This window comes from Penicillium lagena (genome assembly GCF_028827675.1).
Source record: "Penicillium lagena strain IBT 129212 chromosome Unknown utg000006l_segment0_segment0, whole genome shotgun sequence".
In the NCBI taxonomy this organism is placed as follows: Eukaryota; Fungi; Ascomycota; class Eurotiomycetes; order Eurotiales; family Aspergillaceae; genus Penicillium; species Penicillium lagena.
In genome coordinates this window covers 2,637,246-2,663,782 of record NW_026623227.1, presented here as the reverse complement: position 1 = coordinate 2,663,782, position 26,537 = coordinate 2,637,246, and the positions used below count along the sequence as shown (strand labels likewise).

General features: G+C 52.3%; 13 protein-coding genes across 13 annotated transcripts; 9 read left to right on the top strand and 4 right to left on the bottom strand.

Annotated features, from left to right (window-relative positions):
* Positions 1-520: 520 nt before the first annotated feature.
* Positions 521-1,611, top strand: N7510_009222 (uncharacterized protein; the record flags this gene model as incomplete). The annotated part of the gene is made up of 3 exons (XM_056981147.1): positions 521-881; positions 933-1,351; positions 1,450-1,611. The coding sequence occupies 3 exons, from the start codon at positions 521-523 to the stop codon at positions 1,609-1,611; spliced, it is 942 nt and encodes a 313-aa protein (XP_056831356.1).
* A 908-nt stretch (positions 1,612-2,519) lies between these two features.
* On the bottom strand, positions 2,520-3,457 carry N7510_009221 (RTA1 domain-containing protein; the record flags this gene model as incomplete). The annotated part of the gene is made up of 2 exons (XM_056981146.1): positions 2,520-3,202; positions 3,271-3,457. The coding sequence occupies 2 exons, from the start codon at positions 3,455-3,457 to the stop codon at positions 2,520-2,522; spliced, it is 870 nt and encodes a 289-aa protein (XP_056831355.1).
* Positions 3,458-3,849: 392 nt separating this feature from the next.
* N7510_009220 (uncharacterized protein) lies at positions 3,850-5,209 on the bottom strand (the record flags this gene model as incomplete). The annotated part of the gene is made up of 3 exons (XM_056981145.1): positions 3,850-3,918; positions 4,105-5,125; positions 5,178-5,209. The coding sequence occupies 3 exons, from the start codon at positions 5,207-5,209 to the stop codon at positions 3,850-3,852; spliced, it is 1,122 nt and encodes a 373-aa protein (XP_056831354.1).
* Positions 5,210-5,735: 526 nt separating this feature from the next.
* On the top strand, positions 5,736-6,071 carry N7510_009219 (BolA family protein; the record flags this gene model as incomplete). Its single annotated transcript, XM_056981144.1, has 2 exons — positions 5,736-5,829; positions 5,902-6,071. The coding sequence occupies 2 exons, from the start codon at positions 5,736-5,738 to the stop codon at positions 6,069-6,071; spliced, it is 264 nt and encodes an 87-aa protein (XP_056831353.1).
* Positions 6,072-6,318: 247 nt separating this feature from the next.
* On the bottom strand, positions 6,319-7,127 carry N7510_009218 (peroxiredoxin family protein; the record flags this gene model as incomplete). The annotated part of the gene is made up of 5 exons (XM_056981143.1): positions 6,319-6,347; positions 6,409-6,574; positions 6,628-6,673; positions 6,739-6,838; positions 6,920-7,127. The coding sequence occupies 5 exons, from the start codon at positions 7,125-7,127 to the stop codon at positions 6,319-6,321; spliced, it is 549 nt and encodes a 182-aa protein (XP_056831352.1).
* Positions 7,128-7,843: 716 nt separating this feature from the next.
* On the top strand, positions 7,844-10,087 carry skn7 (uncharacterized protein; the record flags this gene model as incomplete). Its single annotated transcript, XM_056981142.1, has 7 exons — positions 7,844-7,900; positions 7,957-7,973; positions 8,076-8,148; positions 8,210-8,353; positions 8,404-9,285; positions 9,339-9,528; positions 9,579-10,087. 7 exons carry the CDS (start codon positions 7,844-7,846, stop codon positions 10,085-10,087), a joined length of 1,872 nt encoding a protein of 623 aa, XP_056831351.1.
* Positions 10,088-11,358: 1,271 nt separating this feature from the next.
* N7510_009216 (translation initiation factor eIF2B catalytic subunit epsilon) lies at positions 11,359-12,756 on the top strand (the record flags this gene model as incomplete). Its single annotated transcript, XM_056981141.1, has 1 exon — positions 11,359-12,756. The coding sequence occupies one exon, from the start codon at positions 11,359-11,361 to the stop codon at positions 12,754-12,756; it is 1,398 nt and encodes a 465-aa protein (XP_056831350.1).
* A 52-nt stretch (positions 12,757-12,808) lies between these two features.
* On the top strand, positions 12,809-14,443 carry N7510_009215 (Zinc finger C6HC-type; the record flags this gene model as incomplete). Its single annotated transcript, XM_056981140.1, has 3 exons — positions 12,809-13,232; positions 13,585-13,836; positions 13,914-14,443. The coding sequence occupies 3 exons, from the start codon at positions 12,809-12,811 to the stop codon at positions 14,441-14,443; spliced, it is 1,206 nt and encodes a 401-aa protein (XP_056831349.1).
* A 260-nt stretch (positions 14,444-14,703) lies between these two features.
* N7510_009214 (Rcat domain-containing protein) lies at positions 14,704-15,405 on the top strand (the record flags this gene model as incomplete). The annotated part of the gene is made up of 1 exon (XM_056981139.1): positions 14,704-15,405. One exon carries the CDS (start codon positions 14,704-14,706, stop codon positions 15,403-15,405), a length of 702 nt encoding a protein of 233 aa, XP_056831348.1.
* Positions 15,406-17,140: 1,735 nt separating this feature from the next.
* On the top strand, positions 17,141-18,567 carry mrsA (putative mitochondrial carrier protein; the record flags this gene model as incomplete). Its single annotated transcript, XM_056981138.1, has 8 exons — positions 17,141-17,178; positions 17,265-17,342; positions 17,396-17,465; positions 17,534-17,569; positions 17,624-17,756; positions 17,816-17,965; positions 18,018-18,462; positions 18,519-18,567. 8 exons carry the CDS (start codon positions 17,141-17,143, stop codon positions 18,565-18,567), a joined length of 999 nt encoding a protein of 332 aa, XP_056831347.1.
* A 728-nt stretch (positions 18,568-19,295) lies between these two features.
* N7510_009212 (uncharacterized protein) lies at positions 19,296-21,888 on the top strand (the record flags this gene model as incomplete). Its single annotated transcript, XM_056981137.1, has 2 exons — positions 19,296-21,612; positions 21,668-21,888. 2 exons carry the CDS (start codon positions 19,296-19,298, stop codon positions 21,886-21,888), a joined length of 2,538 nt encoding a protein of 845 aa, XP_056831346.1.
* A 525-nt stretch (positions 21,889-22,413) lies between these two features.
* Positions 22,414-24,865, top strand: N7510_009211 (uncharacterized protein; the record flags this gene model as incomplete). The annotated part of the gene is made up of 2 exons (XM_056981136.1): positions 22,414-22,661; positions 22,720-24,865. 2 exons carry the CDS (start codon positions 22,414-22,416, stop codon positions 24,863-24,865), a joined length of 2,394 nt encoding a protein of 797 aa, XP_056831345.1.
* Positions 24,866-25,271: 406 nt separating this feature from the next.
* N7510_009210 (sulfotransferase family protein) lies at positions 25,272-26,117 on the bottom strand (the record flags this gene model as incomplete). The annotated part of the gene is made up of 1 exon (XM_056981135.1): positions 25,272-26,117. One exon carries the CDS (start codon positions 26,115-26,117, stop codon positions 25,272-25,274), a length of 846 nt encoding a protein of 281 aa, XP_056831344.1.
* Positions 26,118-26,537: the final 420 nt, after the last annotated feature.

Below are 26,537 nucleotides of genomic sequence, written 5' to 3'. Positions count from 1 at the left end.
CTGACAAGGTGAGCACGAAGGTCGCCCTCCATCACCTTCACTAATGGTCAGCTATTCTAGATAGTAATTAAATTCTCAGTAGACTTACATCGCACACGTCGTCTCCGACATTCTTGGCTTTTGTCCTGTTAGTCTGATTGTGTCAGTAGGTAAATTTGCCTCGAAACTGACCAGCCTAGGGCTAATTAGCGAAATCACAAAATCAAGCAAATAATATGGCACTAACGGTTTGTTAGAAACCTTCGAGGCATTGCATCTCGCTTTTCCTCTAAGCCTTGGGAAAAGGAAAAGGCGAAGTTCGCATTTGAGCGGACATTGTGGGGTGTGACATCAGATGGCAACCGGGTTCCTCCAATTAGGATAGAGATAAAGCGAGAAACGAAAGATAAAAGCATAACGAAAAGCGAGGAGCAGTACGTGGGATGCATGAAATAACTATAAAATGCAGGACAAGTCCTGCCGTTGATGGTTCTTTCTTCATAATTCTCAACAGGGCTGACTTACCGGTCTTTTCATCGCAATGCTTTCACGACTCTTGAGGCCATGTCGAACCAGATCAGCTATGGCTAAAGCGACCCGGCTTCTTAGTACAGCCAGAATCTCCCCCATTGCGATTAGTCCATCAAAAACCGAAATCCAAAGTGGGTGTCTAAGTCCACAAAACCTTGAAGTTGCCATGCGCAGTCTGCACCATGATGGTCTTGTCCTTGTGAATAATGTTGTTCCACATGATATGCTCGACCGATTGAACGAGAAGATGGTACAAGATGCCTACAAGCTCTACGCGCGAAAGGAAAACAGTCCGTTCAACTACAACCCCAACAATCTCCAGCAAGACCCTCCTCCGATGCGTGAGCACTTCGAGTCTGAAATCTTTCTAAGTAGGTCAATACAGAATAACTATTAGACGTTTCATTCTAATAATGCATTAGATCCCATTGCGACTCAGATTACGTCGACCGCATTAGGCCCACGCCCTAAATGGACCTTTTGTTCTGGAAACACTGCCATGCCGCCAACGCCCGAAAACCCCCCGGCCTCCCAGCCAGTGCACTCAGACGCAGACTTTGAACACCCAACCCACCCATTTGCCTATGTTGTCAACGTCCCTCTCATCACCATGACCCCGGAAAATGGCTCAACTGAGGTCTGGCTCGGGACACACAAGGATTCCAACTTGTATATTCAAGAAGGTAGACACGGCGAGCGGGCAAGTGGTCGGATCAAGACCGAAGAGCTAGAAAAGCGCCGGGTGATCCGTCCCCCTATCCAGCCAGTTGTACCCAAGGGCTCTATCATCATCCGTGATCTCCGACTTTGGCATGCTGGAGTTGGTAACCAGACGGATACAGTTCGAGTTATGCTGGCAATGAGCAAGTTTAACCTGCAATAAGAAGTTGGACGTAATTTTGCTGACGTTCAACAGTTCACTTCGCGCCGTGGTATCAGAATCCAATGAAATTGCAACTCGCAGATGATCTGGAGGACATCATCAAAAAGGAGCAGTCCTTGGAAATTCCCGTGGAATGGGCATCAACAGCCGCTGTCAAGGATCAGTATCTGAATAGGGCATTTGGCAACGCCTATGATTTTAGCCAAGGGATCAATTGAGGTGTATCTTAATGCTACATAAAATCAATTTCGCACGTGGCACTTCCCCCAATACTGTGGAGGCGATATTAGCTTAGTAGAAATTGGATTTGAATAATTTTCTATTCAGTCCCGTTTTCAGTAGAGGATGCCACGGGAAGCTTAGGGGTCTCTCCAGGATGTTAGGGCTTCCGCGACAGCCTTCTATGTCCATACCAGATGTGGCGAAAGCCTCATCTCTTTTTATCCAATAAATCAAGATTATCTCAAGATGATCAGAAGGGTAGCTGGAGGCTGATTGAAGCTCGAAACGTATCTCAATAATCATATTCCCTCATATAGGGATGCTGGGGTCGTTTGGCAAATATAAATAAAGAGGTAGAGTTGTCAAAAAAAGACCAGATTCAAATACCAGACTGAAAGCCAAGTCTCAATTCAAAATGATGTCCTTTTATAACATCCTTCCGGTCTGCGCTGTCTTCTTGACGGTCGCCGCCGCAGCCCGGACGCCGTGCATGCCCAAATGGAATTTCAAGCCCGGTGATCCGATCTGCGACCCTCCCTATAAGTTTTTCGATGCTGCCGACGCTGCTGCAATTTATACCGAATAAATGTGTAGGTTGCACCTCTAGACGTTATCTTACATGTCAAACAAGCTGACCATCTCATTAGGCATGACGTTGCACTGCATCCACCACAACATGAGCCGTCGCGGTCTCTGGGATGTCTCCAGCAAACCTCAGCCAACCCTTTGCTTAGTACTATGATATATGCCTTTTCCAGTAGACCGATCATTGGGCCATTTGATTATATTTTGTCTTAGGCTTTACCGGGACAAACAGATAGTTTAATTTTAATATACTTTGCATAACCGCCTCTCTGTAACAATAAAGATCTCTTACTTGCATGGCTATTCAATAAACATGCGCCTAATAGGGAACGGGAGTCACAAGTCCATAGCTTTGGTCCACTTTAACAAGACGACGCATTCTCTTGATGAGCAACCCCGGATGATGGAAAAGCAAAACCAGCAAAGTCAGCAACATCAAGAACGCATCAAACACATAAATAAATGCCTCCTTGGTATTTATAGTCGAAGTGCGTGGCGAAGCAAACTGAATAGTCCGCACGAGGTTGCGCAGCATCAACGCAAAGCACGCGATATACAGCGCAGACATATATTTGCGCCATTTGAGCTCCGGATTCTGGGCCACGACGGGTGTAGGCTGGTTTTGCAGCTTTCTCTGGAATTTGAAAGAAATCCATATGAACAAGGCGAAGATAACTAGCGAGAAAATCAATCCCGCTAGGACAACTTTCTTGCCAACATTCATGACTTGCGCATTACCAGTGACTTGTACACCTGCACCGCCGATCTGTGTACAGAAGCAGAGAATGTCATTGAGCACGAATACAAGTGTGAGGTATTTGGTCCGCATGCTCGATAGATGCTCTGCGTCGAACGAACGGATCAGCCGCCCTAGAGTCATGTATACGGTGGCTGCGACCATGAGGGGCGCACACAGAATGAGCATCTCTTGTAAAGCCCACGATTTGATCTCGATTCGGGACTGATGAGACCATGCTCGACCGTAGTAGCCGAATGTCTCGCCTGATAGAAGGTGAGGCTGTTAGCGTCTGATTCTGATAGCTATGTAGGAAATGGGCGTTCAAGCTTACAAACACCACCTAGGATCAGGGGAATAAAATAGGCAGCGCGAAATGGAAACATTGTCACAAAGTGGATGACAGTAAGCACGCCGAATAACCCCATGAAAGCGTATCCCGCTGTTGCGGAGGGTGTATAAGGATAAAAGTCCACATAAGGACTTGATCCGTTCGTGCCATTGTGGTAGACAATATCCATGTTGATATATAATATAGAGAATTGGTTTAAGAAAGACACGAAAGAATCGCTGTCCCTGTCTTTTATATCTTGAAGGCCCCCGGTTTTATGTGAATGCGATGGATCGACAATTGCCGCTTCGGGAAATTTTTATACGAATACTGGTGGGGCGAAGGAAAGGGTATCCACCTATTCTTAGGCAACGTGCATTGTTCCGACTGTTAATGGCTATATTCAGACTTATATTGAATGGCGCTGATATCCATATTCCAATAATAGGGAGACCATGGCCTGAAGAAACCATCGATACTGCATTGATAGCAGATCGCTCGATCGCTGCGACCTTCTTGACTCTGATAGAATGTCTAAATCCAGTCCCACGTACCAAAGGGATTGCTCCCGCAAATTCAGCATTATGCGTCGAATCCCTCACCAGGGCCTTCATGAACCTCGCGCGGTACCAGAACCGTCGGTCCAAAGTCCTGCAGTCCCTTTTCGTTAACATTGACACCTGTTCTAAACGACTCCATCTCTGCCTCACTCACACCAAATCGGTATGGAGCCCCTGCATAGCTTGAAGCACCCAGTTAGTCTATATCAGGTTAACAGAACTTTGATTGACCGATTTATTTTATGAGCTGCGTAAAACTTCTTTCTTCCTTTCTCACCTTCTCCTCTGGCCACTCAATCCAGTGCTGCAACTTTGCAGGCAATGCGGAGCGAACACCAAATACTATATGTTCATCCCAACCCTCCATAAACCAGACCGACTTCATATACTTCAGTAGCATCCCCCAGTGTGCAAGAATAATTAGCCCAACCGGCTCCTTCTGCTCCAACAGACTCACCATCTCCCCAGGGAGTCGATACAGCCATCCAATAAGCACCTGCATCAAGCCTGCAGCTCGAATCTGTGATGATCGCTTCACGTAAACCTCCCTCGCCACTGACAACAAGTCTTTAAGCGCTGCGTCATATATTTCGCGATCACTTTCAGCAATTTCTTTCTCCGCCAGGCTCTGGACTGTCTCGATACGCATAGTATACTCGTTCATCTCACTCTGAAAAAAGGAATCCATGGTGTCGTCTTCAAGTCCAGGCTCAGGTTTCAGGATCCCACTGAACACCTTCTCCCGATAAGACTGTACAATGAACTTCACTCCATGCATAAGAGTCAGCCATTCGCCGGGGCCATCATCACTGAAAATCAGGTATTCGCCGGCACGAGGTCCTCGTGCAAAATAGTTGAAACAGATCAACACCGCTGAGATGTAGACTTTTTGACAGTTGTCTTGGTTCAGCTGAGTTAATATAGAAGTGACCGAGCGGACACCAAAGGTGAAATGATCGTCTGCTTGCTGGATGTACTGGTCTCGGACAGAGGGGTTTTCATGACCCAGATGCAGAGCTGATATGGCCAGTATTAAATGTAAGATAGTGGGGAAGGTAATGCCCCATTGGACGATGTGATTCTGCCAAACATCTTCCGTTCTGGGATTGTCCGCCAGGGTGCCGAAGGTTTTAATCACGAAGTTGTGGAAAAGTTGTAGATCCGGGTAGGATACTGCGCCTGAGGGTGGTTGTGTCTCTATGGTCGAGATTTGGTGTTGATCCGTTGTTGAAGATGGTTTTGTTTTGTGTTTGCGTTTGTTGTCGGACGGGAAGTAATAGGATCGAAAATGGTAGTTTCTTTGTGGAGGTGTGCTATCCGAGGATCTCCTACCAGCCGCTGAGAAGGTACAGTCGATGTCGTGGTTGCTGCAGTTGGTGCATGTTGGTTTCCGTTCATCGCACTGTATAGGATGAGTTACATGTTTCCCCGTGTCTGTAATGACGAAAAGTGTATAAAAGGAGCAGATACTCACTTTAATCCGCCGTTTCTTGCAGTTCGTACATCCTAGCCGTGACTTTGTGTGTGACCGTCGTGCCCTAGATGGCGTTTCTGTAAGCCTATCCATCACAGAAGGACGTTACTGTCGTATTCGTTCCCGCCATTCAACTATGTAACTATGCCGTTGAGAGAAAAGACCCGAATACGACGAAATTTCCCTTTCCAGTCAGCACGTGACAGTCCCCGAATTTGTAATCCAGCCGAGTACAGCAGTCGACAGCAAACATCTCTGCCCACTCCTCCAATCTCTCTCCCGACCTCTCAATTCCTTCATGTTCTCCCGCGCCGTCCGCCCCTTGACCGTCCTGAGCAGAGGCTGCCGCTATCTTCTCACTCCCGCACCCGTCCCTACCCCGGGCATCATCCTTCTCCGTCACCGCGCGCTCCTCCGCCGCCATCAACGCAGCTATGGCGGACACTTCCGGGATCACGCCTGACTCTCTGAAGAGCAAATTGATTGAACAGCTGCAGGCACAGCATGTTGAGATTGAGGATTTGTCGGGTATGGAAGTCATCATGCCTTGCGTTTTTTTTTTAAGAGAAAGAAGCTGATTTGATTTTCTGGTTGCTACAGGTGGCTGCGGACAGGCCTTCCAGGCCGTCATTGTCTCTCCCCAGTTCGAGAGCAAGAACATGCTCGCGCGCCACCGGCTGGTCAACTCCGTGCTGAAGGCAGAGATCGCTGCTATCCATGCTTGGACGCCCAAGTGCTATACTCCGGAGCAATGGCAGGCGATGCAGTAGTGAGGTCTGTCTTCATCGCAGGATCAAAAGATACCCGAAAGAAGAGACCAAGAATATGTGCTACTATGGAAAAATGTTGCCATAACATAATGGGATGGGATTTGGCGTTGACTGGGTTGGAACTAGGTGGGATCATTGTATATTGCAAGTCATCGTCTGGGGTCCCGCGTGCGGACCCAAACAGAAATAGATTTTCTTTCTCCCGGTTATGCTATGTATGTGTACAGTAGATATCAATATACACGGCTTAACCGAGCACTTTCTCGGCAGTCGAGACTGTTAAGAGTCAGTCAGTATATCATATAACAACCTTGGAAATAACCAGGCAAAACCATACCATTCACGCCGGTGTTGTCAGGCTCCACGAAAGCTTCCTTGACTTTGCCGTTTTCCACCAGCAGCGCGTACCGCTTGCTGCGGTTGTTGCCGAAGATAGAGGTGCTGTCGAAGCTCAGGTCCAGAGCTTCGGTGAACTTGCCGGTCGGGTCACCCAGGAAGCGCACCTGCCGCAATTGTCAGTGCTGGATCCAAACACGATAGAAGTATATGCACATACACCGCTCTTGCCCGACGGGTCGAGGGAATCGGCCCATGCCTTAGTCCTGTTACGTACGACAGTTGCCGGTCAATGGATATCCAACGACTGGTTTTGTGGAGTGTTGCTTACACGAACGGGTCATTGACAGAGATGACAAAGACCTGGCCGGCCTCCTTGAGCTTGGGGTGGTTGATGTAGCCGGGGACGTGGGTGCTGGAGCATGCAGGGCCTAGACAAGAACACGAAGAATGTCAACACTGGACAGACGGAGCTTCCTTTTGGGGTGGGATTGGGTGGGAGGGTCACGCACTGAAGGCAGCAGGGGTGCCAATGATGACGCCCTTGCCCTTGATCTCCTTGGCCAAATTGACCTTGTTGCCGGGAGAGTCCTCGACCAGCACGTCCAGGTTGGGGATCGCGTCGCCCTTTTGCACGAAGGCAGGCGCGGTGTTGTGGAAGAACGCGGCCTGGGGGCGGGCGCGTGGGACGTGGGTTGCGAGTCGACGGGCGGCAAACATGGTGGGCAGCAATTGAGTCGATGGAGGAGGGAAAGGTGGGAGAGTGAGAGGTCAGTGAGAGAGATGGAAGGGCGTGGTGGATAATTTCGTCATAACCGTTCGGGTTGGCTGGACCTGACTCTTACTGCTCCTCGTTTTCGTAAGGAAAGCCGTAGACTGGATCGTGAGTGATCTATAATTAGTTACTTATGGACTTCGACTTGCCTCTTCTCTTTGTCTTTTCTGTTGGATCCTCGGACCATCATCTCCGTTCAAATCTCACCCTCCATCGGGCGCACTGACAGCACAACGGCGCTGCACGAGGAGCCGCTGCAGCAGTGGATAAGGATTCGCCATGTCATTCGATATACAACAAGAATAATACCTATAATCACGAGAAATACCGAGGAATATTATTATTTCTACCTATAATAATATTCACCATTCACCAACTCGGTAAATGACATACCGCCATACCGTATGTACCGATTGACCTTGGCTCGACCGCCCACCGCGAGCCACAGTCTCTGAACCCCCGTTCGTCAAGTCGGTTGTTCTTCATTCCTCTTCCTCCTTTCCCTCCTGGCCCCTTCTATCGTTTTGTCGAGCCTCTTCATCCCGCAAGGGCTTCCGTTATTTCCTTCTCGCCTTTTTTTCGCAATCCGTTAAATCCCCCCGTTCGGGGGTCGTTCAGCCTAACAGCCCAGTTCGACCGGTCGCGACCCGTCTAGCCCAGCATGGACGCTGGCCAGACCTCAGCGAATCCCGCCCCCGCGGGTAACTCCAGCGATTTTGTGAGTCCCATGCTTGGAACTATGGGGAAATCAATGCTAATCGGGTCTGGGAATAGGTTCGCAAGCTCTACAAGTGAGTGTGCACTCTCTCCCTTTTCCTCCGCTCCCCCTCTCTCAACCCGAGCCATGAACCCCTCGAACCTACACCGAGTCCACCAAATACTGACGATCCCAGAATGCTGGAGGACCCCTCGTACTCCTCGATCGTGCGCTGGGGAGACGAAGGGGATAGCTTCGTCGTCTTGGAGGTAAGGCAGAAAAAAAGAAAGAAAATCTCCGGTCGCACTCGGCTGACTTCGCTGTGTTCAGTGTGAGAAATTCACCAAGACCATCCTGCCCAAACATTTCAAGCACAGCAACTTTGCCAGTTTTGTGCGCCAGCTCAACAAATACGATTTTCACAAAGTTCGACAGAATAACGAGGAAAGTGGCCAGTCGCCATACGGACAGAATGTAGGTTCGCCATCGCGAGACAAAGAACTCGATTGACCCTCGATCCCCAGGCATGGGAATTCAAGCACCCGGAGTTCCGGGCGAACAGCAAGGATTCCCTCGATAATATCCGTCGCAAAGCTCCTGCGCCTCGCAAGCCGGCCGCACCCACCGAAGAATCGGTACCCACTCAACAGATCGATCTGCTCAACCAGCAGATCGTTGCGCAACAGCAACAGATCCAGCACCTTTCCGACCGCTTTGCACAACTTTCCGTGGATCATCAGCTCATGATGCAGGAGGTCTTACGCGTGCAAAAGACGGTTGTGAACCATGAGAGTGTCATTCATCAGGTGATGAACTACTTGCTGTCGGTGGACGCGCGCCAGCGACGGGACAGTAAAGCATCTGTATCGTTCCAGGGGCAGGGCGGTTCGTCCATGAGCGGCGACGAGCCATCATCGCCATTGCAGCAGGCGTCCAAGCTGCTGAGTGACATGAACGCGGAAATTCAATTCAATCTGACAGGGTTGGAAGCGATGAATGACCCTCAAAAGGCCGGTGCCCCGCCAGTGGTCTCGACACCCACGATGGATGCCGCTGCTCGGAATGGTGGCGTTCGCCCGTCCACCTCTGCGGCACCCAACCCGGCTCTCGTCTATCCCAAGATGGGTGGAGAGTTAGAGCCGGTGGTCTACCCCGTGGGCGCCACAAACGGGATTGACCCCATGTACAGCGAGCATGTCAACAACGTGCCATACGCGATGCCACCCAAAACAGAGATCGAGTCGGCCGAAACCCGCCGACAGTACCCTGACAACCGGAAAAAGAGCACCAACGTCGATCCAGGCTGGATGCGCAGCCCACACATTCTCTTGGTGGAGGACGACGCCACCTGCCGACAGATCGGTGGGAAATTCCTTTATTCTTTCAACTGCGTGATCGACACAGCCGTATGTCACCCACTCCACCTTCCAAAGAAGATTGCCGCTAATCCCCCATTTAGTTCAATGGTCTCGAAGCTGTGAACAAAATCCAGGAAGGCTCGAAGTACGATCTGATTCTTATGGATATCATTATGCCTCATCTAGACGGTGTATCGGCGTGCCACCTTATCCGGCAAGCCGACCGAACCCCTATCATCGCCATGACCTCCAACATTCGCAGTGATGACATCCAACTCTACTTCCAACACGGTACGTGTATAGTATCACGCACCCAAGGTCTTGACTGACATTTTATCCAGGCATGGATGACGTTCTTCCGAAGCCCTTCACCCGAAAGAGTCTTCTTGATATGCTTGAGAAGCATCTGGTTCATCTTAAGACGATGCCGCAAGGCATAGAAGCTGCGCCGCCTGGCGCCCCAATGGCCATGGCTGGTCAGACATCATCATCCCAATCCATTAAAGAAGACAGCTCTCCCGGCCAGTCGCCCGCCGGGTCTATGAACAACTGGCAATCCCCCAGCCAGTTCCAAGCCATGCAGACCGTCCCGCCCAACATGCCTCCCGTCCAAGGACAATACGTTTCGGCGGCGCCCGCCGCATACACTGTCGACCAAAACGGCGTTCAGTACCCAGCCACTCAACCGGTTGCCGTCCCTGCTGTAGGGACACCCGTCCGCCCACCGCATCGACGGCAGATATCCGAGATGTCCACAGCCGCAGACAACGGGAACATGGCCAAACGGCAACGCATGTACTCCCAACAACCGCAGCCGATGATGGCCGTGCAAGCTGGACGGCCGGGCTGAAACTTTTTTGTCGATTTCTGTCTATCTCACGATTCCCACTGTCTATATTTTTGAGGCCTTGATCGTACATTTTTGTTCTCTACTTCTTTTGATCTTTCTTTCGTCCCTACAGGTCATGGCGTTCATATGGCGGCTGGTTCCCATGTGGGTGGTGTTGCGAATGCTGTCGCTTATATACATGGAAGGATCTTTGTTCGCCTAGTACATACTTGAGACACAAACATAAAAACGTGTTTTTGATTACTAGTCTATCTGGTCCCAAGGACTATTACCTAAGTAGAGACAAGGAGAATTGTTGGCGTGGTGTACTTGTCTTCGCCCGGCTCTCCCATCAGTCTGGGCATTCGTTGTTGCTTTTCTATCATCCCACAAGAGATAGCCTATCTATTCCGTATTCCTTCTGTAATTCCCTTGTAACAGCATTTCTATTTCTGTCCACGCATGCGCGTGTCTCAGCCAGAGAAACCAAGCCAACCACCCCACAACCCGAGCCCGAAACTCGACAACGACTCCCGAGTCCGAAGATCAGCTCCAGCAGGTCTAGAACGCCCCCCGGTATTCAAAACAAACAATTTATTTGGACATGGCCGGGTCCAGACCTTGCGTGTTGTTCTGGACTCTTTGCGGCGCAGGAAGCTGTGGCGGTGAAAATCTCTTAGGTAAGACGGTGGCTGGGCAAGCTGGACGGTCATGTGATGATGCGAGGGACACCAGGACAAACAGTGCAAACTGAAATGACTCCCCGCCGGCCTTTTTTTGTGTCGCTTTCTTTGTCGTGAGTAACTAATCTCTCAGCAGCAATAACTGTCTGAGACCAGCTAGTCGCGAGTTTAGCAATGGGTCCCAAGCAAAAAGGTGGTGGCCAGAAGCACAAGGGGAACACCGCGGAGGAGGTGGAAGACACGCTGCAGGCTGTCGTATGTTTTTTTTGGCTTCCTGGATTCAGGCCGATGCTGACGGAGGGTATAGGTTCTTGCGGATACCTTCGAGACCAGATTCGAGCCATTTACGCTGGACAAGCCACGGGTATGTTAGGGGAGAAAAGCTTCGTGGGGTACAAAAATGGTTGACTTGGCCGATGATAGTGTCTTCTCCCCCTCGCCAATACACCTCTGATCGAATATACGCTCGAGTTCCTGGCCAATGCTGGTGTGGAAGAAGTGTTCCTGTACGGCGGGGCGGCTCATTCAGACCAGCTGGAGAAGTACATCAAGTATGCTTGGCACAACCCGGTTATACTGAAAGAAACGCAATCCCTAACCAATGAATTAATGAACAGTGCCTCGAAATGGAGAGCCCTCTCGTCGCCCTTCAGACAGCTCAGCTTCCTCAAATCCACCTCCACCTCCGTCGGCGACGTCATGCGTGATCTGGACGGCAAGCACCTCATCACAGGCGATTTCATCCTCGTGTCCGGCGACGTGATCAGCAATCTGCCCATCGAGGGCGCCCTAACCAAGCATCGCGCGCGTCGGGCAGCCGATAAGAATGCGATCATGACAATGGTGCTTCGCGAGGCAGGCCGGAAACACCGGACCAAGTCCACGTCGATCTCGCCGGTGTTTGTGATCGATCCCACCAAGGACCGGTGTCTGCACTACGAGGAAATCGACGAGCGGGCGGAGAGCGACCAGCCCGCGCGGCTGAATATCGATACGGATATTATTCTGTCGCATGCGGAGCTGGATATTCGTCAGGATCTCATCGACTGCAGTATCGATATCTGCACGCCTGATGTGCTGAGTCTGTGGTCAGATAGTTTCGACTACCAATCACCCCGGAAACATTTCTTGTATGGTGTGCTGAAAGACTACGAGCTAAATGGCAAGACGCTCCATACCCACATTATCAGGGAGAACTACGCTGCGCGGGTGCGGAACTTGAAGGCATACGATGCCGTGAGCAAGGATATCATCTCGCGCTGGACATACCCCTTGTGCCCGGACACCAACCTGCTTCCTGGGCATACGTACGATCTGCGCAAGGGCAGTCTGTACCAGGAGCAGGGGGTGACGCTCGCCCGGTCCTGCGTGGTCGGTCGTCGCACGGTGATTGGGTCTGGGACGAGTATCGGGGACCGGACGACAGTGCACAACACCGTTCTGGGCCGCAACTGCAAGATCGGGAAGAACGTCAAGCTTGACGGCGCATATATCTGGGATCATGTTGTGATTGGGGATGGTTCGGATGTCCGTGGTGCTATTATTGCGGATGGCGTCGTGGTCGGTAAGAAGTGTACGGTTGCGCCTGGCGCGCTGCTCTCGTACGGTGTCAAGATTGCAGATGGCGTGGCTGTTCCGAACGGGCAGCGGATCACTAAATCCTCACGGGATGGCATGGATGTTGCCAGTGACCCCAAGGTCGTTGGCGCTGGTGGGGAAGGCTATGAGTTCGTGCCTGGTGACGAGGATGATGAAGTTGACGACACCCCAAGCGAAGCCTCGTCGGGACTTGGTATGTTCCTTCTTTCGTTCTCACTGCAGGCTATCCGGCTAACCCTCCTTTTCAGTTTATCGCATGCCCAATCTCTCTCTTTCTTCTGCCTCGATCTCCACACTGTCATCCGAACTCTCAGAAGGATCCTGGCCACGGTCCGGCCGAAGCAGTTTCTCCAGCGGCGACGAGGAACAAGACAACTTCTACCACGAAGCCTCCGTCAGTGCATTTGACATGCTGCGCGATGACAACGCCGCAGATGTGGTGGTGCTAGAGCTGGTAAGCATGCGCATGACCGCCAATGCATCCGACCAAGCAATGCGACGGGCCGTGGTGGTCTCATTCATGAAACACATCCAGCAATTGATGGAGGGCGGCAAGGGCGCCGGCGAAGCCGTCCACGACGTGTTTTCCAAGTATCGCGAGGTCGTGGACCGCTGCTGTTTATTTGACCGCAACAAGGAAGCGAAGAAGGACCAGGTGGATTTGCTGCTTCTGCTACAGCAGGACTTGATCCATCGCCACAAGGGGGACACGGTGTTGCTGTTTACGGCGAAGGAGCTGTATGAGCTGGAGCTGGTGGATGAGGAGGCATATGAGCAGTGGTGGAGAGATGAGCGGTCGACTGTGTCGGAGGAGATGCGGACGGTTCGGGCTCAGGCTCAGCAGTTTGTCGATTGGCTTGCTGAAGCGGAGGAGGAGGAGAGTAGTGAGGAAGAGGAGAGCGATGAAGATTAGTGAATTTGCTACATATACCATATACGGAGACAGACATCAAGGGTCTTTGTTAGTTAGTATTTCATCCACCGCAGAGTGCAACGTCTTTGGAACCATACAAACCGCTCATCACGGGACTCCCCACTTGTTTCCGGCCCGACCCCTCCGCCCTGACCCGTGACGTGTTGTTCGACCGATCACCCAACTTCTCCAACTTCCTTCTCTCCAAACCCCAAGAGGCATTTCAGTGCCTTCCCCCGTTCCCCCCTTGTTCACTACGGCCCCCTCAACACGTAAAAGAAAGGCGGCCGAGGCGATTGCGGACAGTCAGCCCCCCTCCAAAGCCCAAGCCGCCACCAAGGCTGCTTCCGGCCCCGGCCTCGCCACCGCGCCCTTGGAACCGCCGCGCCCGCCCACTCCCACCCCTGCCACAACGACAACGGAGTTGACTGCGAGGGGCAGCTCCGTGAGTTCTGTTTCGGCAAATAAGGATATCGTCACCTCCGCCACGACCAGCATGGATTCAGATGATGATTTCATGTCTGACGTGTCGAGCCAGGATGACTTTTTGGACACTCAGGACAGCGACAATGACAGTTTAGGAGAGGGTGAGTACAAACTGCCCTTTCAAATGATCTATCGGGGAGCACTAGCTAACGATCTACTCTTCCAGATTTCGGTGACCTCGATGGCGGATTCTCCGACGACAAAGACCTGCTCACCCAAAAACGAAAACCCTACGAAGTCGAGTTCAAGGTACTCAACCCTGCAGATATTGAACGAGAACAACAAGCCCAGATTAGCGAAGTCTCCGCCATCCTGGGCCTGCCGCCAGAGTCAGCGGCCATCCTGCTCCGGTTTGGGAGGTGGAAGCGGGAGAAGCTAATAGAGTCCTACATGGACCACCCCGAGGTGACGTTGGAGGATGCGGGCTTGGGGACAAATTTTGAAGGCGCTGTGAAGATGGAAGCCATCCCGGGATTCATGTGTGAGATCTGTTGTGAGGATGGCGAGGGCCTCAAGTCGTACGCGATGCGCTGTGGCCACCGCTTCTGCGTGGATTGCTATCGTCACTACTTGGCCCAGAAAATCAAGGAGGAAGGCGAGGCTGCTCGCATCGAGTGTCCGGGCGAAAGTTGCCACCGTATCGTGGACTCTCGATCGCTTGATCTACTGGTCACGAATGATCTCAAGACACGGTAAGTTGGCTGGTATTTTGAAGAGTGACTCAGGCTGACTTTCATTTCTCCAGGTATCGTATCCTGCTTACACGAACGTACGTGGACGACAAAGAGAATCTACGGTGGTGCCCGGCGCCAAATTGCGAGTACGCGGTGGACTGCCACGTGAAGAACCGTGATCTGCGCCGTATTGTGCCAACAGTGAAGTGTGCCTGCTCGCACGAATTTTGTTTCGGCTGCACCCTTAGCGATCACCAGCCCACTCCGTGTGGCCTGGTTAAGATGTGGCTGCAGAAGTGTGAGGATGACTCTGAGACGGCCAACTGGATCTCGGCCAACACCAAGGAATGCCCACGGTGCCAGTCGACGATCGAGAAGAACGGCGGATGCAACCACATGACCTGTCGCAAGTGCAAGCATGAATTCTGCTGGATGTGCATGGGTCTGTGGTCGGAGCACGGAACCAGCTGGTACAACTGCAATCGATACGAAGAGAAGTCGGGGTCCGACGCCCGCGGTGCTCAAGCCAAGTCGCGCGCCTCGCTGGAGCGGTACCTGCACTACTATAACCGGTATGCGAACCACGAGCAGTCCGCCAAGCTAGACAAGGACCTCTATCTCAAGACCGAGAAGAAGATGACTAGCCTGCAGTCGCAATCGGGCCTCTCATGGATTGAGGTGCAGTTTCTGGACACGGCCTCGCAGGCGCTACAACAGTGCCGACAGACCCTGAAGTGGACGTATGCGTTTGCCTTCTACCTCGCGCGCAACAACCTGACCGAGATCTTCGAGGATAACCAGAAGGACCTGGAGATGGCGGTCGAGAGCCTGAGTGAGATGTTCGAGAAGCCCGTCCCGGACCTGGCGAACCTCAAAGTCGACATCCTGGACAAGACGGCTTACTGCAACAAGCGTCGCATCATCCTGTTGAGCGACACTGCCGAGAACCTGAAGAGTGGTACGTCTTCCTGTCTTGATATTTGACATACATATTGCTAACATCACCATCTTCAGGGGAATGGTCATTCAACGTAACCTGGTAACCTTGCTCAACTCCAACGTTTATCTTCCTTTCGTCTCGACGAGACACACCAGACCACTTAACGACCGTGAATGATTTGCCCGAGCACATTTACACTCTGTTAGCTCTCCATCCACTCTCCCTCAGTCCGACTATTTTCTTAAGACTCTTTCCCGTCCGTCCACGGACTCTCTGTGTTCTTACATGCCCCCTCCTCCTTGCCATCAATGCGGCGTCGAGGAGTTTTATGTTTGTTTGATTCTTTGTATGTCTTTCACACTCCATAGCCTGGTATCATTATTATTACATGCGTATTATTTCCTTTCCTATGGCAAGTACATAAGTTGAAGTTCACGTACATTACCTGAATCCAGCGTCGAGCAAACCACCTAGCGTCAGTCGGGTATTTTTGCCCGAACTCCTGTCGAGCCACCCCGGACCTCGGCTGCCTGAGCGGCCATTAGGACCCCTTGGGCCATGAAGAGGGCCACGCAGAAGGCGACAACTTCCACGATTTATTCATAAAGCCATACATCGAGAATGGTGGATATCTGAGATTTGCGCTTTAAACCTCCGACGGGCCAACCGACGCACGAGATCGCCACTCAACAAGGTCTGAGGATGGCAGAGACTTTCCTTACTCGGGAGATCATAGCGCAAAGCATTAAGAGCGGCCACCCATGACAATACCAACGCTTTGGAATCTATCAGAAGCCATGGTACAAGAGCATAGTGGCAAAAAGGCGTCGGTTATGACTACTATCGGGTACTTACAGTCCCATTTGGCTCAGAAAGGCACTCGGGGAAAGGCATGAGTGGTATCTAGTCGGTGTCCACTAACTGCTATGTACTGTATCTGGACAAAATTAACATGTTAGTATGTATGGAATACACCCTGACAGCATGCGCACAGCCAGTCCCTCTCGAACCCAGACGGGAAATTGAATGGTCCACCCCCGGCGCGGCTGTCCGAGGAGCATCCCCTGAAGCGGACTAGCGAGTCTAGAAGGTCGTGTGCGGTCGGTCTTATCAATCAGATAAAATTTTTCCCGCCGAAACCCGCGGTACCTGGGTCCGAGGTACCCTTTCCGCCGTTCTCCAGTAGATCAATACCTCGAACCCAGGTACCACTGTGGTGATTAACTAAGCGCCGATGACGGACCAGGTCTGGATCAAAAGGAGAAAGTCATGAAGAGGAGCAAGAGGAGCAGAAATGGGAGGAACATTATTAAGCAGAAATAATTTGACTAGTTAGTAACTTACCTGTAGGTGTATGTAGTAAGGGGATGCTCGGGGTTAGGGAAATTCCTCGGCAGGCAGGAGAATCACTAACTTGCGGATCTGGCGAGTTCGGACCTTTCTGCCCGTGCTCCAGCAACTTTAGACCAAAAAAATTATTACTATTTTCTCTTCTTCGTTGCTTCTCTGATTTTTCTTATCATTGCTTCCTTCTCACTCCATCATTGTTCGCTCTTTGCCTGTCCTCGCGCGGGCCTGGATTAGGAGACCCGCCTGCTTTTTTCTCCTCGGAGAAGCGACTTGCTCATTCCGCCAACTCCCACCCCAACACCTCCAACACCTAGCTACACGAGCCTAACCACCACCCGCGCGTTTTCACTGGCACTTCCAATCACGACGACGCCTTCTCTCGTCTTCGCTCCCTCTCACTCCGGCTGCGCCTTGAGCTAGCCCAGCTCCATGGCGACTCCCGACCAGATTGCGGAGCAGGAATATGAGTAGGTGACCGCCTCTTTTTTTCGTCATCGGTCTTTGGAGAGCATCGCGACAGGGCGCAAATGGTGCTTGCTCTGGAAATGCGCAGCTCATCTGCGGGCGCTTTTCCTGGCGAGCGCGTTTTTGCTCCCCTGTGGTTTTTGGTGTTCTCCGACCCGGTTCGACTGTGTGTGATGTGATGGATGTCCGAGCTAACGTTGTGCGCTCGCTCTTCTGCAGATACGAAACGCTCCCTTCCAACTATGGCCTCAGTCGGAATATGTTAGCTGGTGCTTTCGCAGGGATAGCGGTATGACGATTTCGATTTCCTCGAAGAAACGGGAGCTCGTGGACTGACCAGCGGCGGGGATTCAACAGGAACACTCGGTTATGTATCCGGTGGATTTGCTCAAGGTGAGTGCGTTTCTGGTGGCTACGTGGCATAAAACTGACAGAAAACTTCACTAGACTCGCATGCAAATCTTGCACCCTTCGACCGGAGGTCTCTACACAGGGTTGACCAATGCGGTGTCCACAATCTATCGCATTGAAGGCTGGCGGACACTATGGAAGGGCGTGTCGAGTGTGATTGTTGGTGCAGGTGCGCGGTGCTCAATATACTCCAAAAAACACAGGAGGCTGATTCGAGGCGAATACTAGGTCCGGCACACGCCGTGTATTTCGGCACGTACGAGCTCGTCAAGGATATGGCTGGTGGCAATGTCGACGAAGGGCATCACCCCTTAGCTGCCGCGACCAGCGGCGCTGCGGCCACGATTGCCAGCGACGCATTGATGAATCCATTTGATGGTGCGTTTTCCCCTTATTTTCTTTCGGGGGACACTGCTAATTCCCTCTACAGTGATCAAGCAGCGCATGCAGGTCCATGGCTCAGTCCACAGAAGCCTTCTTTCATGCGCCCGAACGCTCTATCGCACGGAGGGCCTCCAGGCCTTCTACGTCTCCTACCCCACCACGCTCTGCATGACCGTGCCCTTCACGGCCACCCAGTTTGTCGCCTACGAGTCCATCTCCAAGGTGATGAACCCCAAGATGGAATACGACCCTTTCACCCACTGCATCGCCGGTGGACTGGCCGGTGCCTTTGCCGCTGGAATCACCACTCCTCTAGACGTCGTCAAGACGCTCCTTCAGACCCGCGGCCTTGCGGAGAGCGAAGAGGTTCGCTCCGCCCGTGGTCTCTTCAACGCTGCGGCCATCATCAAGCGCCAATTCGGGTGGACGGGCTTCTTGCGGGGCATGCGGCCCCGGATTATTTCCACCATGCCGAGTACGGCGATCTGCTGGTATGTTTTCGTGTCTGATTGGTGTCATTGCGATCCCATTGCTAACACCGCGTTAGGACATCCTATGAGATGGCTAAGGCGTATTTCAAGCGCCACCTGGACTAGAATGACAAAAGACCGGCACATCACCACTGCTCGCTGACTGGGAAGCAACCCGTCGGCAGGTGAAGTCACCTTTCCCTGTCCACATGTTTCGATAGATATCCTGCTTTGTAAACGCCACACCTTTTTCTTCGTCTCTTCATCCGATCTCTCGATGCGACAGGGGAGGGAGCTCTCGCCTGGCCAACGCATTGAAAGCAAACGCAACTCCGGTGCCACTTTGACAGTGACCAAATCAACCAAACTCCCTTTGCATGTTTTGGCCTCCGCCTTGATCCAACCACCAAAAAGCGATTCTGGCAATGTATAGTTGTTGGGGGAGGGGGGATCACATCTGGTCATATCTCCCTGTTTTCGTCGTTGGGCGGCTGTTGATGCGCCTCTTGTTCTTCTTCCCATGCGATGTGTCTCATATATCGTTTCACCGGCGTTGGCACGCGAACTGAATCCTTGGGCGGGCTTGGGATAATTTTTTCTTGTTTCTTTTCTCTCGACCAGCAATATCTCTGGTTTTGAGTGTGCATGTACCCATAGATCCGTGGATAGATGAATTACTGGATAATCCTGGAGTATTCTATTTAACTATGAGCATAGCCTCCCTCTACTCCTACTAATCCAAAACGGTGGTCCATCTGCCCACACCGGCACTTACCGCATGCAGACAACGACGTCACGCCCAAACCCGCCCGGCCGATCATCCTCTTCTTCCTCTGCCCCCCGCGCTGAGCTGAATGATGCGCTCCAAGCCTTCGTCTTCGCTGCAGAAGACATACGACGAGTGTTATCTAGCGTGTTCCACCGCGGTCTACTTTGAGGGCCAGGTGAGTGCCCGTCGTGTGTGGAAAAAAGTGTCCCCGTCACTAATCGGATCCTCCCCGCAGAACAACGAAGGCGAAGCGCTGCGATCCTGGCGATCCGCTCTCGAGACCATCTACCACCACAATGCCCGTCGGGTGTCGACGACCTACGCCCCCAAGTCCGAGACTGAAAAGGCCCTGCAAGACTCCATCCGCAAACTAGAGATCCAATGCCGAGAACGAGTCGATCTGCTCGAGGCCCTTCGCGAAAGCAGGAAAGAAGCACCCGACAGCAGCTTCAACAAAGAATCAGGATCCGCCCTGTTGAAAAAGTTCATCACGACCCCTTCTTCCTCTTCCTCCATCAACAACAACCCCGGCTGGATCGGCGACGGCACCATCCCCGCCGTCGGCTATACCGATCTCTCCAAACCGGCCGCCATCCCTGGCCACCCGTCGCCGAAACAACCCACCCCCGAGTCACCAGGTCGATACGAAGACACCCCTCCTCCGACAGCAATGCCGCCCACTAGCTCACCTGCGCAACGGGCGAATTCCAATTCGTCCGGCAAAACCAAATCTCGTGGCTCCAGTCCCGAGCGGCGTATGCTGACTACGCTGCGCAGTGGCGACACCAAGAAGAGTGGGAAGAAGACGCCCAGGCGCAAGGAAACGAGACCGGCCGCTTCGAAAGCGGCGGGGCTGGCTTGGGGGCATCTCTATCGGCCCGCATTAAATGAGAAGACCGTTAGTGATGCGGCGTTGGCTTCGTCACGACAGAGTGCCGCAAAGAGCCCCAGTTTCCGCCGTGAGGCAGATCCGAAGTATACCTCGGGAGATGAGCTTTCCCCTTCATCCCGCAAGACTGTGCCTGTGGTTTCGGCGCCCGACCGCATTCCGGCTGCTAATTGGCGAGAACCTCGTTCTTCGCCTGGCCCGACATCGTCACCACGCCGGATGCCTATTCAGTCTTCTCCTCGCAGACCCCAGGCTCAGTCTTCTTCCCGCAGAGCTCCTCCTCCTCCCCCGCATGCATCCTCATTATCAATGCCAAACCCAGATGACTTCACTCCTCCGAACTCCTCCGCAGGGGCACCCAGACCGTCTGTGAAACCGAAACCTGTTGGGTTGAGGACTTCACTTCAACCACCGGGCGCTGTGGCACAAAACTCTAGGTCTGAGAGCAATTCTCGGCCCTTGACGCCCCGACTGGATCGCGAGGCCAATCTTTCGAGCAGCCAGCCACGGACAAAATCCGCACCTCGGTCTGGGAATGTCGGTCAACCAGCGCATGCCGCGCACTCATCGGGCAGCGGAGATGACATTCGGCGGGGAGTTGAGCACATGACGGTTTCGGCTGGGAATGGCAACGGCGTGCCTCGGCGCAAGCCTCCTCCAACGAAGCGTCAAGAGACACCGTCGTCCAGCGACCAAGATTCATTGGCCAAGCGGTCGACGGAGAGTGAGGCAGAGGACGGGGAAGACGAAGACGAGAACAACGATATCACGAAGATCATGCAAAAACTACCCAAAGCCATCGACCTGGCATCCGCACGGCAGATCCTGAATGACATCGTCGTGCGCGGGGACGAAGTGCATTGGGACGATATTGCCGGCCTGGAGGGTGCCAAAAAGGCCCTCAAAGAGGCCGTCGTCTACCCATTCCTTCGACCTGATCTCTTCTCCGGTCTTCGCGAGCCCGCTCGGGGCATGCTACTCTTCGGTCCTCCCGGTACCGGCAAGACCATGCTTGCGCGGGCCGTAGCCACTGAGTCCAGATCAACCTTCTTTTCCGTCTCCGCGTCAACCCTCACGTCGAAATGGCACGGCGAAAGCGAAAAGCTCGTGCGTGCACTCTTCGGCCTCGCCAAAGTCCTTGCCCCATCCATCATCTTCGTCGACGAGATCGATTCCTTACTGTCTGCACGATCATCCAGTACCGAGCATGAAGCCTCCCGCCGCTCTAAGACCGAGTTCCTGATTCAGTGGTCCGACCTCCAGCGCGCCGCAGCAGGCCGCGAGCAATCGGCCCGCGAGAAGAAAGAGGGCGATGCCAGTCGTGTTCTGGTGCTGGCCGCGACCAATATGCCGTGGGACATCGACGAGGCAGCCCGCCGCCGCTTCGTGCGAAGACAGTACATCCCACTGCCGGAGCAACACGTCCGCGAGCAGCAGCTGCGCAACCTCCTAGGCCACCAGCACCAGCAGCTAAGCGACGATGATATCCAGGTTCTGGTCCAAGTCACTGACGGTATGCCCTCATTTCTCTTTTCCTGTTCCATACTTTCTGACAATTCATCCCGCAGGCTTCTCCGGCTCCGACATCACAGCCCTTGCCAAAGACGCTGCAATGGGCCCCCTCCGGAATTTAGGCGAGGCCCTCCTACACACGCCCATGGACCAGATCCGGCCAATCAAATTCCAGGACTTCGAGGCGAGTCTCTACTCCATCCGTCCCAGCGTGTCTCCGGATGGATTGCGGAGGTATGAAGACTGGGCGCGGGAGTTTGGTGAACGAGGTGGATAGGTATTGAGATACGGCCGGTCCGGTTTCTGTGTGTGCGTGTCTTTTATTCTTTTGTTGCCCGTTTTCTTGCTGTGCCTGGTCTGGTTTTGGGTCCCGGAGCCCGGATGCGCAATCAATAAATGGTGCTATGGGCATAGCATGCATGGTTTGGGTCTCTTATAAGAGGGTGTTCTCGCTCTCTTTCTCTCATCTTTTGATAATCTTTCTTTTTATCCGACGTTTGACTCTGTACATTGTGATGATTGGAATGGAAAGGCATGAATAGGGATTATCCAAAAAGGTCCCTTCAGTCATAGTTCTGAGTAGAGTAATAGCCCTTTCATAGCTTCTTCCCTCAATTTATCCGGCGCAAGATAATTGACTTGGCGTGCGTCTGTCCAGTCCGTTCGTATTCCGAGTCCTCGGGCCCAATAAACGACCCCCACCATGCCGATCCAAGACACGAACTAAGCACGACTAGTACTTACCGCGTATATATTCCTCTCCCACTACTTCCTAGGGAGCCACTGAATCCATGCTCCTCTCATGGACCCAATCTCCATCGCCTCTGCAGCAGCGGGGATAAGCGCCTCCTGCTTCAAAATCGCCAGACTACTCTACGACTACGTGGAGGAGGTGAAAGAAGTCGACAATGTTATCGCGCTGTTCGGAAGGGACCTGCGTACTCTTTCCCGTGCGCTGGATAGCGTGCATGACGCGCTGAGTGATCATGGCAAGGAGCTAGCCGCTAGCTTGGGGAGTAATGCGAAATTGTTTGATTCATTGGAGGGGTGGTACGTCTCTTTTGTTCCTTGGCTGTAGAGTATTACCACTGACAAGACTGGACTGCAGTATACAAGACTGCGGAGAGACCGTCGAGAGAATCAATGAGATTCTTACAAAAGCGCAAACCCACGGATCCGTGGGCCAGTCTGTGCGTCGAGTAGCAACGCACCTCAAGCTCAGCGACAAAGCGCAGGAATTAGCGCTCTTACGCGGGAGGGTAATTTCTTTCCACACGGCCATGAATATGAGTCTGCAGATGATCCACGTCTGTCTTGCTCTGCACATCCAAGCAAGCACTGAAAGTAAGCAGGAGGACGTGCTCGATGGGATTGGCCAGCTGCAGAGGCAGATCAAGAGATTGACGCGCCTCGCGCAGAAGCAGAGGTCGGCCGATGATGAGAGCTGCACGCTCCCTGGTTCTGTGCAGAAGTGTCTTGACTCGGCTGTTGCGCTTGATACCTCGGCGAGCACGGTCGTCGACGATATGCACTCTGTTCTCGGGGCGATGACACAAGCACCGGAGGAGAAGATTGAGCGGTGGATGACCGATAGCGAGAAGTGGGAGGTTCCCGCGTTGAATACGAACAGAAGTGATGACGAGTCTTTTGATGATGAGAGTGCCAGCACGTTCCGAGGCACTGCGCCAACAACGCAAGCCACCGATCTTGACCCCGAATTCTCAGATCATCAGACAAAGCTCCAAGCCGCGCGCGATCTATCCAGCAGAGGACGCATCGAATCAGCCAAATCGCTCTGTCGAGAGGTGATCCACGACTCCGAGTTCACGGCTGGTGTGAACGACCCATCCTACAAAAAGGGCGTACTTCTCCTCGCCGAGCTATATGAGCATGCAGGCGACATCGACGAGGCGAACTCGTTGCGTGAGATCCTGAATCCTGAACAACGAGTCAAGATCCGGAATGACTTCAAGGCATTGCTACAAAAACGGTCTCTGAGCGCGTGCATGGAGTTCGTCTTGGTATGGGCCTGTCTGTTCTACGACAACGACCCGCTCAACCGATATCGGGAGCTTCTCAAGAAACTGCCCCTGCACGATGATTTCTCCGACTCGGTCGTTTCTGCTATTGTGGCTGGTGCGGGGAATAGTTTTCTCGTGCAGCTGATGCTCAGTCGTGGGACTTCATTTATGCGTCCTATCCCGGTGGGTGAAGGTGAAGGGGAGGAAATCACTGCTTTTGAATGTGCGTTTGACCTTGGACATCGACATATTGTTCAATTGTTACTTGAGAGCACGCCGAATCGCACCGGGGCGGCAGATCTTGACTCGAAGTATATCGTGCAGGCTATTACAGCGCACGATTATGAGATGGTGGCTCTTCTCTTGAGATACGGAGCCGATGCCAACACGATCTATACCGGCCCGGACTCTGAGAGGACCATACTGTGGAAAGCAGTTGACATATCCGATATCAGAATGGCCGAGCTCCTACTGAACAACGGCGCATCTCCCGATTTTCGTCTTTCAGACGGAAGTCCGCAGCGAGTTCTCGTGAAAGCAGTGCACAGCAAGAACCTCCCAATGACAAACCTTCTGCTAGAGCACGGTGCTCAGCGCGTTTACTACAAGTACGGATGGGGCCAGGAGAACGACGACTGGGAAAAAAACCCCCTCTCGCTGGATAGAGATGGGCCCGTTGTGTTCGCCATCGCGAAGGACTGGAGAGATTTAGTTGAAGTGCTGGTGACGGAGGAGTCGCATGTATTCCGGCGCGCAATACGCGAGACGATTGATCATCGCCGACAACCACTCCTTGAATATCTACTCTCGAAGAGCCCCATCTTCGCAGCTGTAGGTGTTGACTACACCGTTACGATGGGCGCAGTCTGGAGTCTGGAGCCATTACTGCGAGTTGGGGGGCGAGTCAGATACTCTCACCTATCGAACGCGGTCCAACAGGCCATTCCCCCCAAGCCAGAGATGGTGAAAGCCCTGCTAGAAGCTGGTGCGCCGATAACAGCACCAGACGACGACGATTGCCCACAAGATACTAATCGGCTGCTGCGGTATGCTATCAGAATGGCGCTGGATCCGGATATCCTGCCGTATAACATCCCGCCCTTGATGAAGACAATTAGTCTGCTCAGCAAGGCGGGGGCGAAGTGTAGTCCGGCGAAGAAGAGGAGTTTAAGGCTATCTGCTAGACGCAGGGAGGTTCTCGCGCTTCTTAAAGGGGCGAATGTCAAGTCTTGAATGTCCGGGGAGGGAGCATCTGAATGAATGCGTTGTTCCGACCTCAGGTACCTGAGGAGGTCCCTAGCGCATTGAAAGCCATGCGCAAAGACCCGATTATATATCAGGCTGCTTTGCCTAGCCATTTGTACTTATGGCAGATCCATCCGGCTATTGGCCCATTGTGCCTCCTGTGTCCCAGATTTCGAAAATATACTGATTCCTGGGCATTGATGATTTGGTCTCCTCTTTGGAAGGACCCTTGGACATTTAGGATATTGAGGATATGGAATGTAAAAAGAAACGAAGGCGAGAAGTATGTTTACATGGTCCCTAGGTAATTCGCGCATGTGAGTACAATTTAAATCTGGGAAGAGCAGTCCATCGTCGTCATTAGTTTTATCTATTAACGTACGACTCAAACAGGTCAATAAAATTCCTTGCCACGCACATAATAACCTAGCCCAAAAAATAGAGCATATGATAACTTTTTGATCACAATACTCAAAGACAGTAGCAAAAGCGAGGCAATTTGCTTGTTGATGAAATCCTTAATATTTGAACTCTCGTTGACCCGAGGGAACTGCTCGTCTGGTACGTCCTTTGATAAGAACTTACACAAAGGCTCCCACCCATCCCCAAGCTTGTACTCTAGCAAATTTTCTGGCTTTACCATCTTCCGCACTGTTGCATAATGTTTGTCGTATGTTTCCTTAGCGTTGAGCTTCGCCTCTCGCGCGCTGCGAGTACCAAAGAAGCCATAAACCACAATAGGCTGTGATACAAATACCGACAAGCCGGTTATTGGCGCAATGATTCGCTGAAGCAGAAATCCACGTATAGGGGAAAACAGAGTGTCAAAAAAGACATCACTAAAGCTCTTGTACCAAGCATTGAAAGGCCGTTGTACTAGTATGACCTTGGCGTTTGGGTACGACTCGATCAGCTGTGGAGCGAAAACACTAGCTGTATCGCTGACTGCTTGCCACTGGCCCAGGAAGCTGTCCCAGTCAGATCTGGTGAAAGGAGCTGGCATTGGTGTTCCGGCATTGCGGCTCAATACTGGAAAGCAGGCCCAAGCCGCCCTGATTGCGGTCTCCCATTGCGCTGAGTCTTGTATTTGCTCGGTTGCGTGATGTACGTGCTTGTAGCCTAGCCGGCGTAACGCCCAAGTCAGCGATAGGCTACCACTCCGAGGGAGTCCAAGCATGAGAATGCCCTCGCCTGAGGCAAGGCTGCCCTTAATTAGGTCCGGCGGTGGTACTGTCGACATAATGAATTTTATCTTGACGTTTGAAACACCTGTACTGTACGTCTCGGCTTCATCATTTTTCTAACTCAAGGGAGACGAGAAACTTATAACAAAGACGAAATACTGCAAAGAAAAAAAAGCATGTTCACGGCCCCTAGCCCCTAACGGAATTAGCCCCATGCAGCCGGCAACTGTTCTAGGTTATCATTTGGTCAGGCGTAGAAATTAATCATATATTACGTCATGAGGTCAATGAAAAGCTAACTAACCAAACGCGCGTTCCCTTCATTCAAGCGCAGATTATTGGCTTCAGACATGGATCCAAAATCTCTGCTAAGCTGCTCGAATTACATGGCCTAATTCTAGTGGCTTTATAAACAAGATAGTGAGTTAAAAATTGCAGGAAATAAGGCAAAAGGCGTAAATTCTGCCACGCTGTAC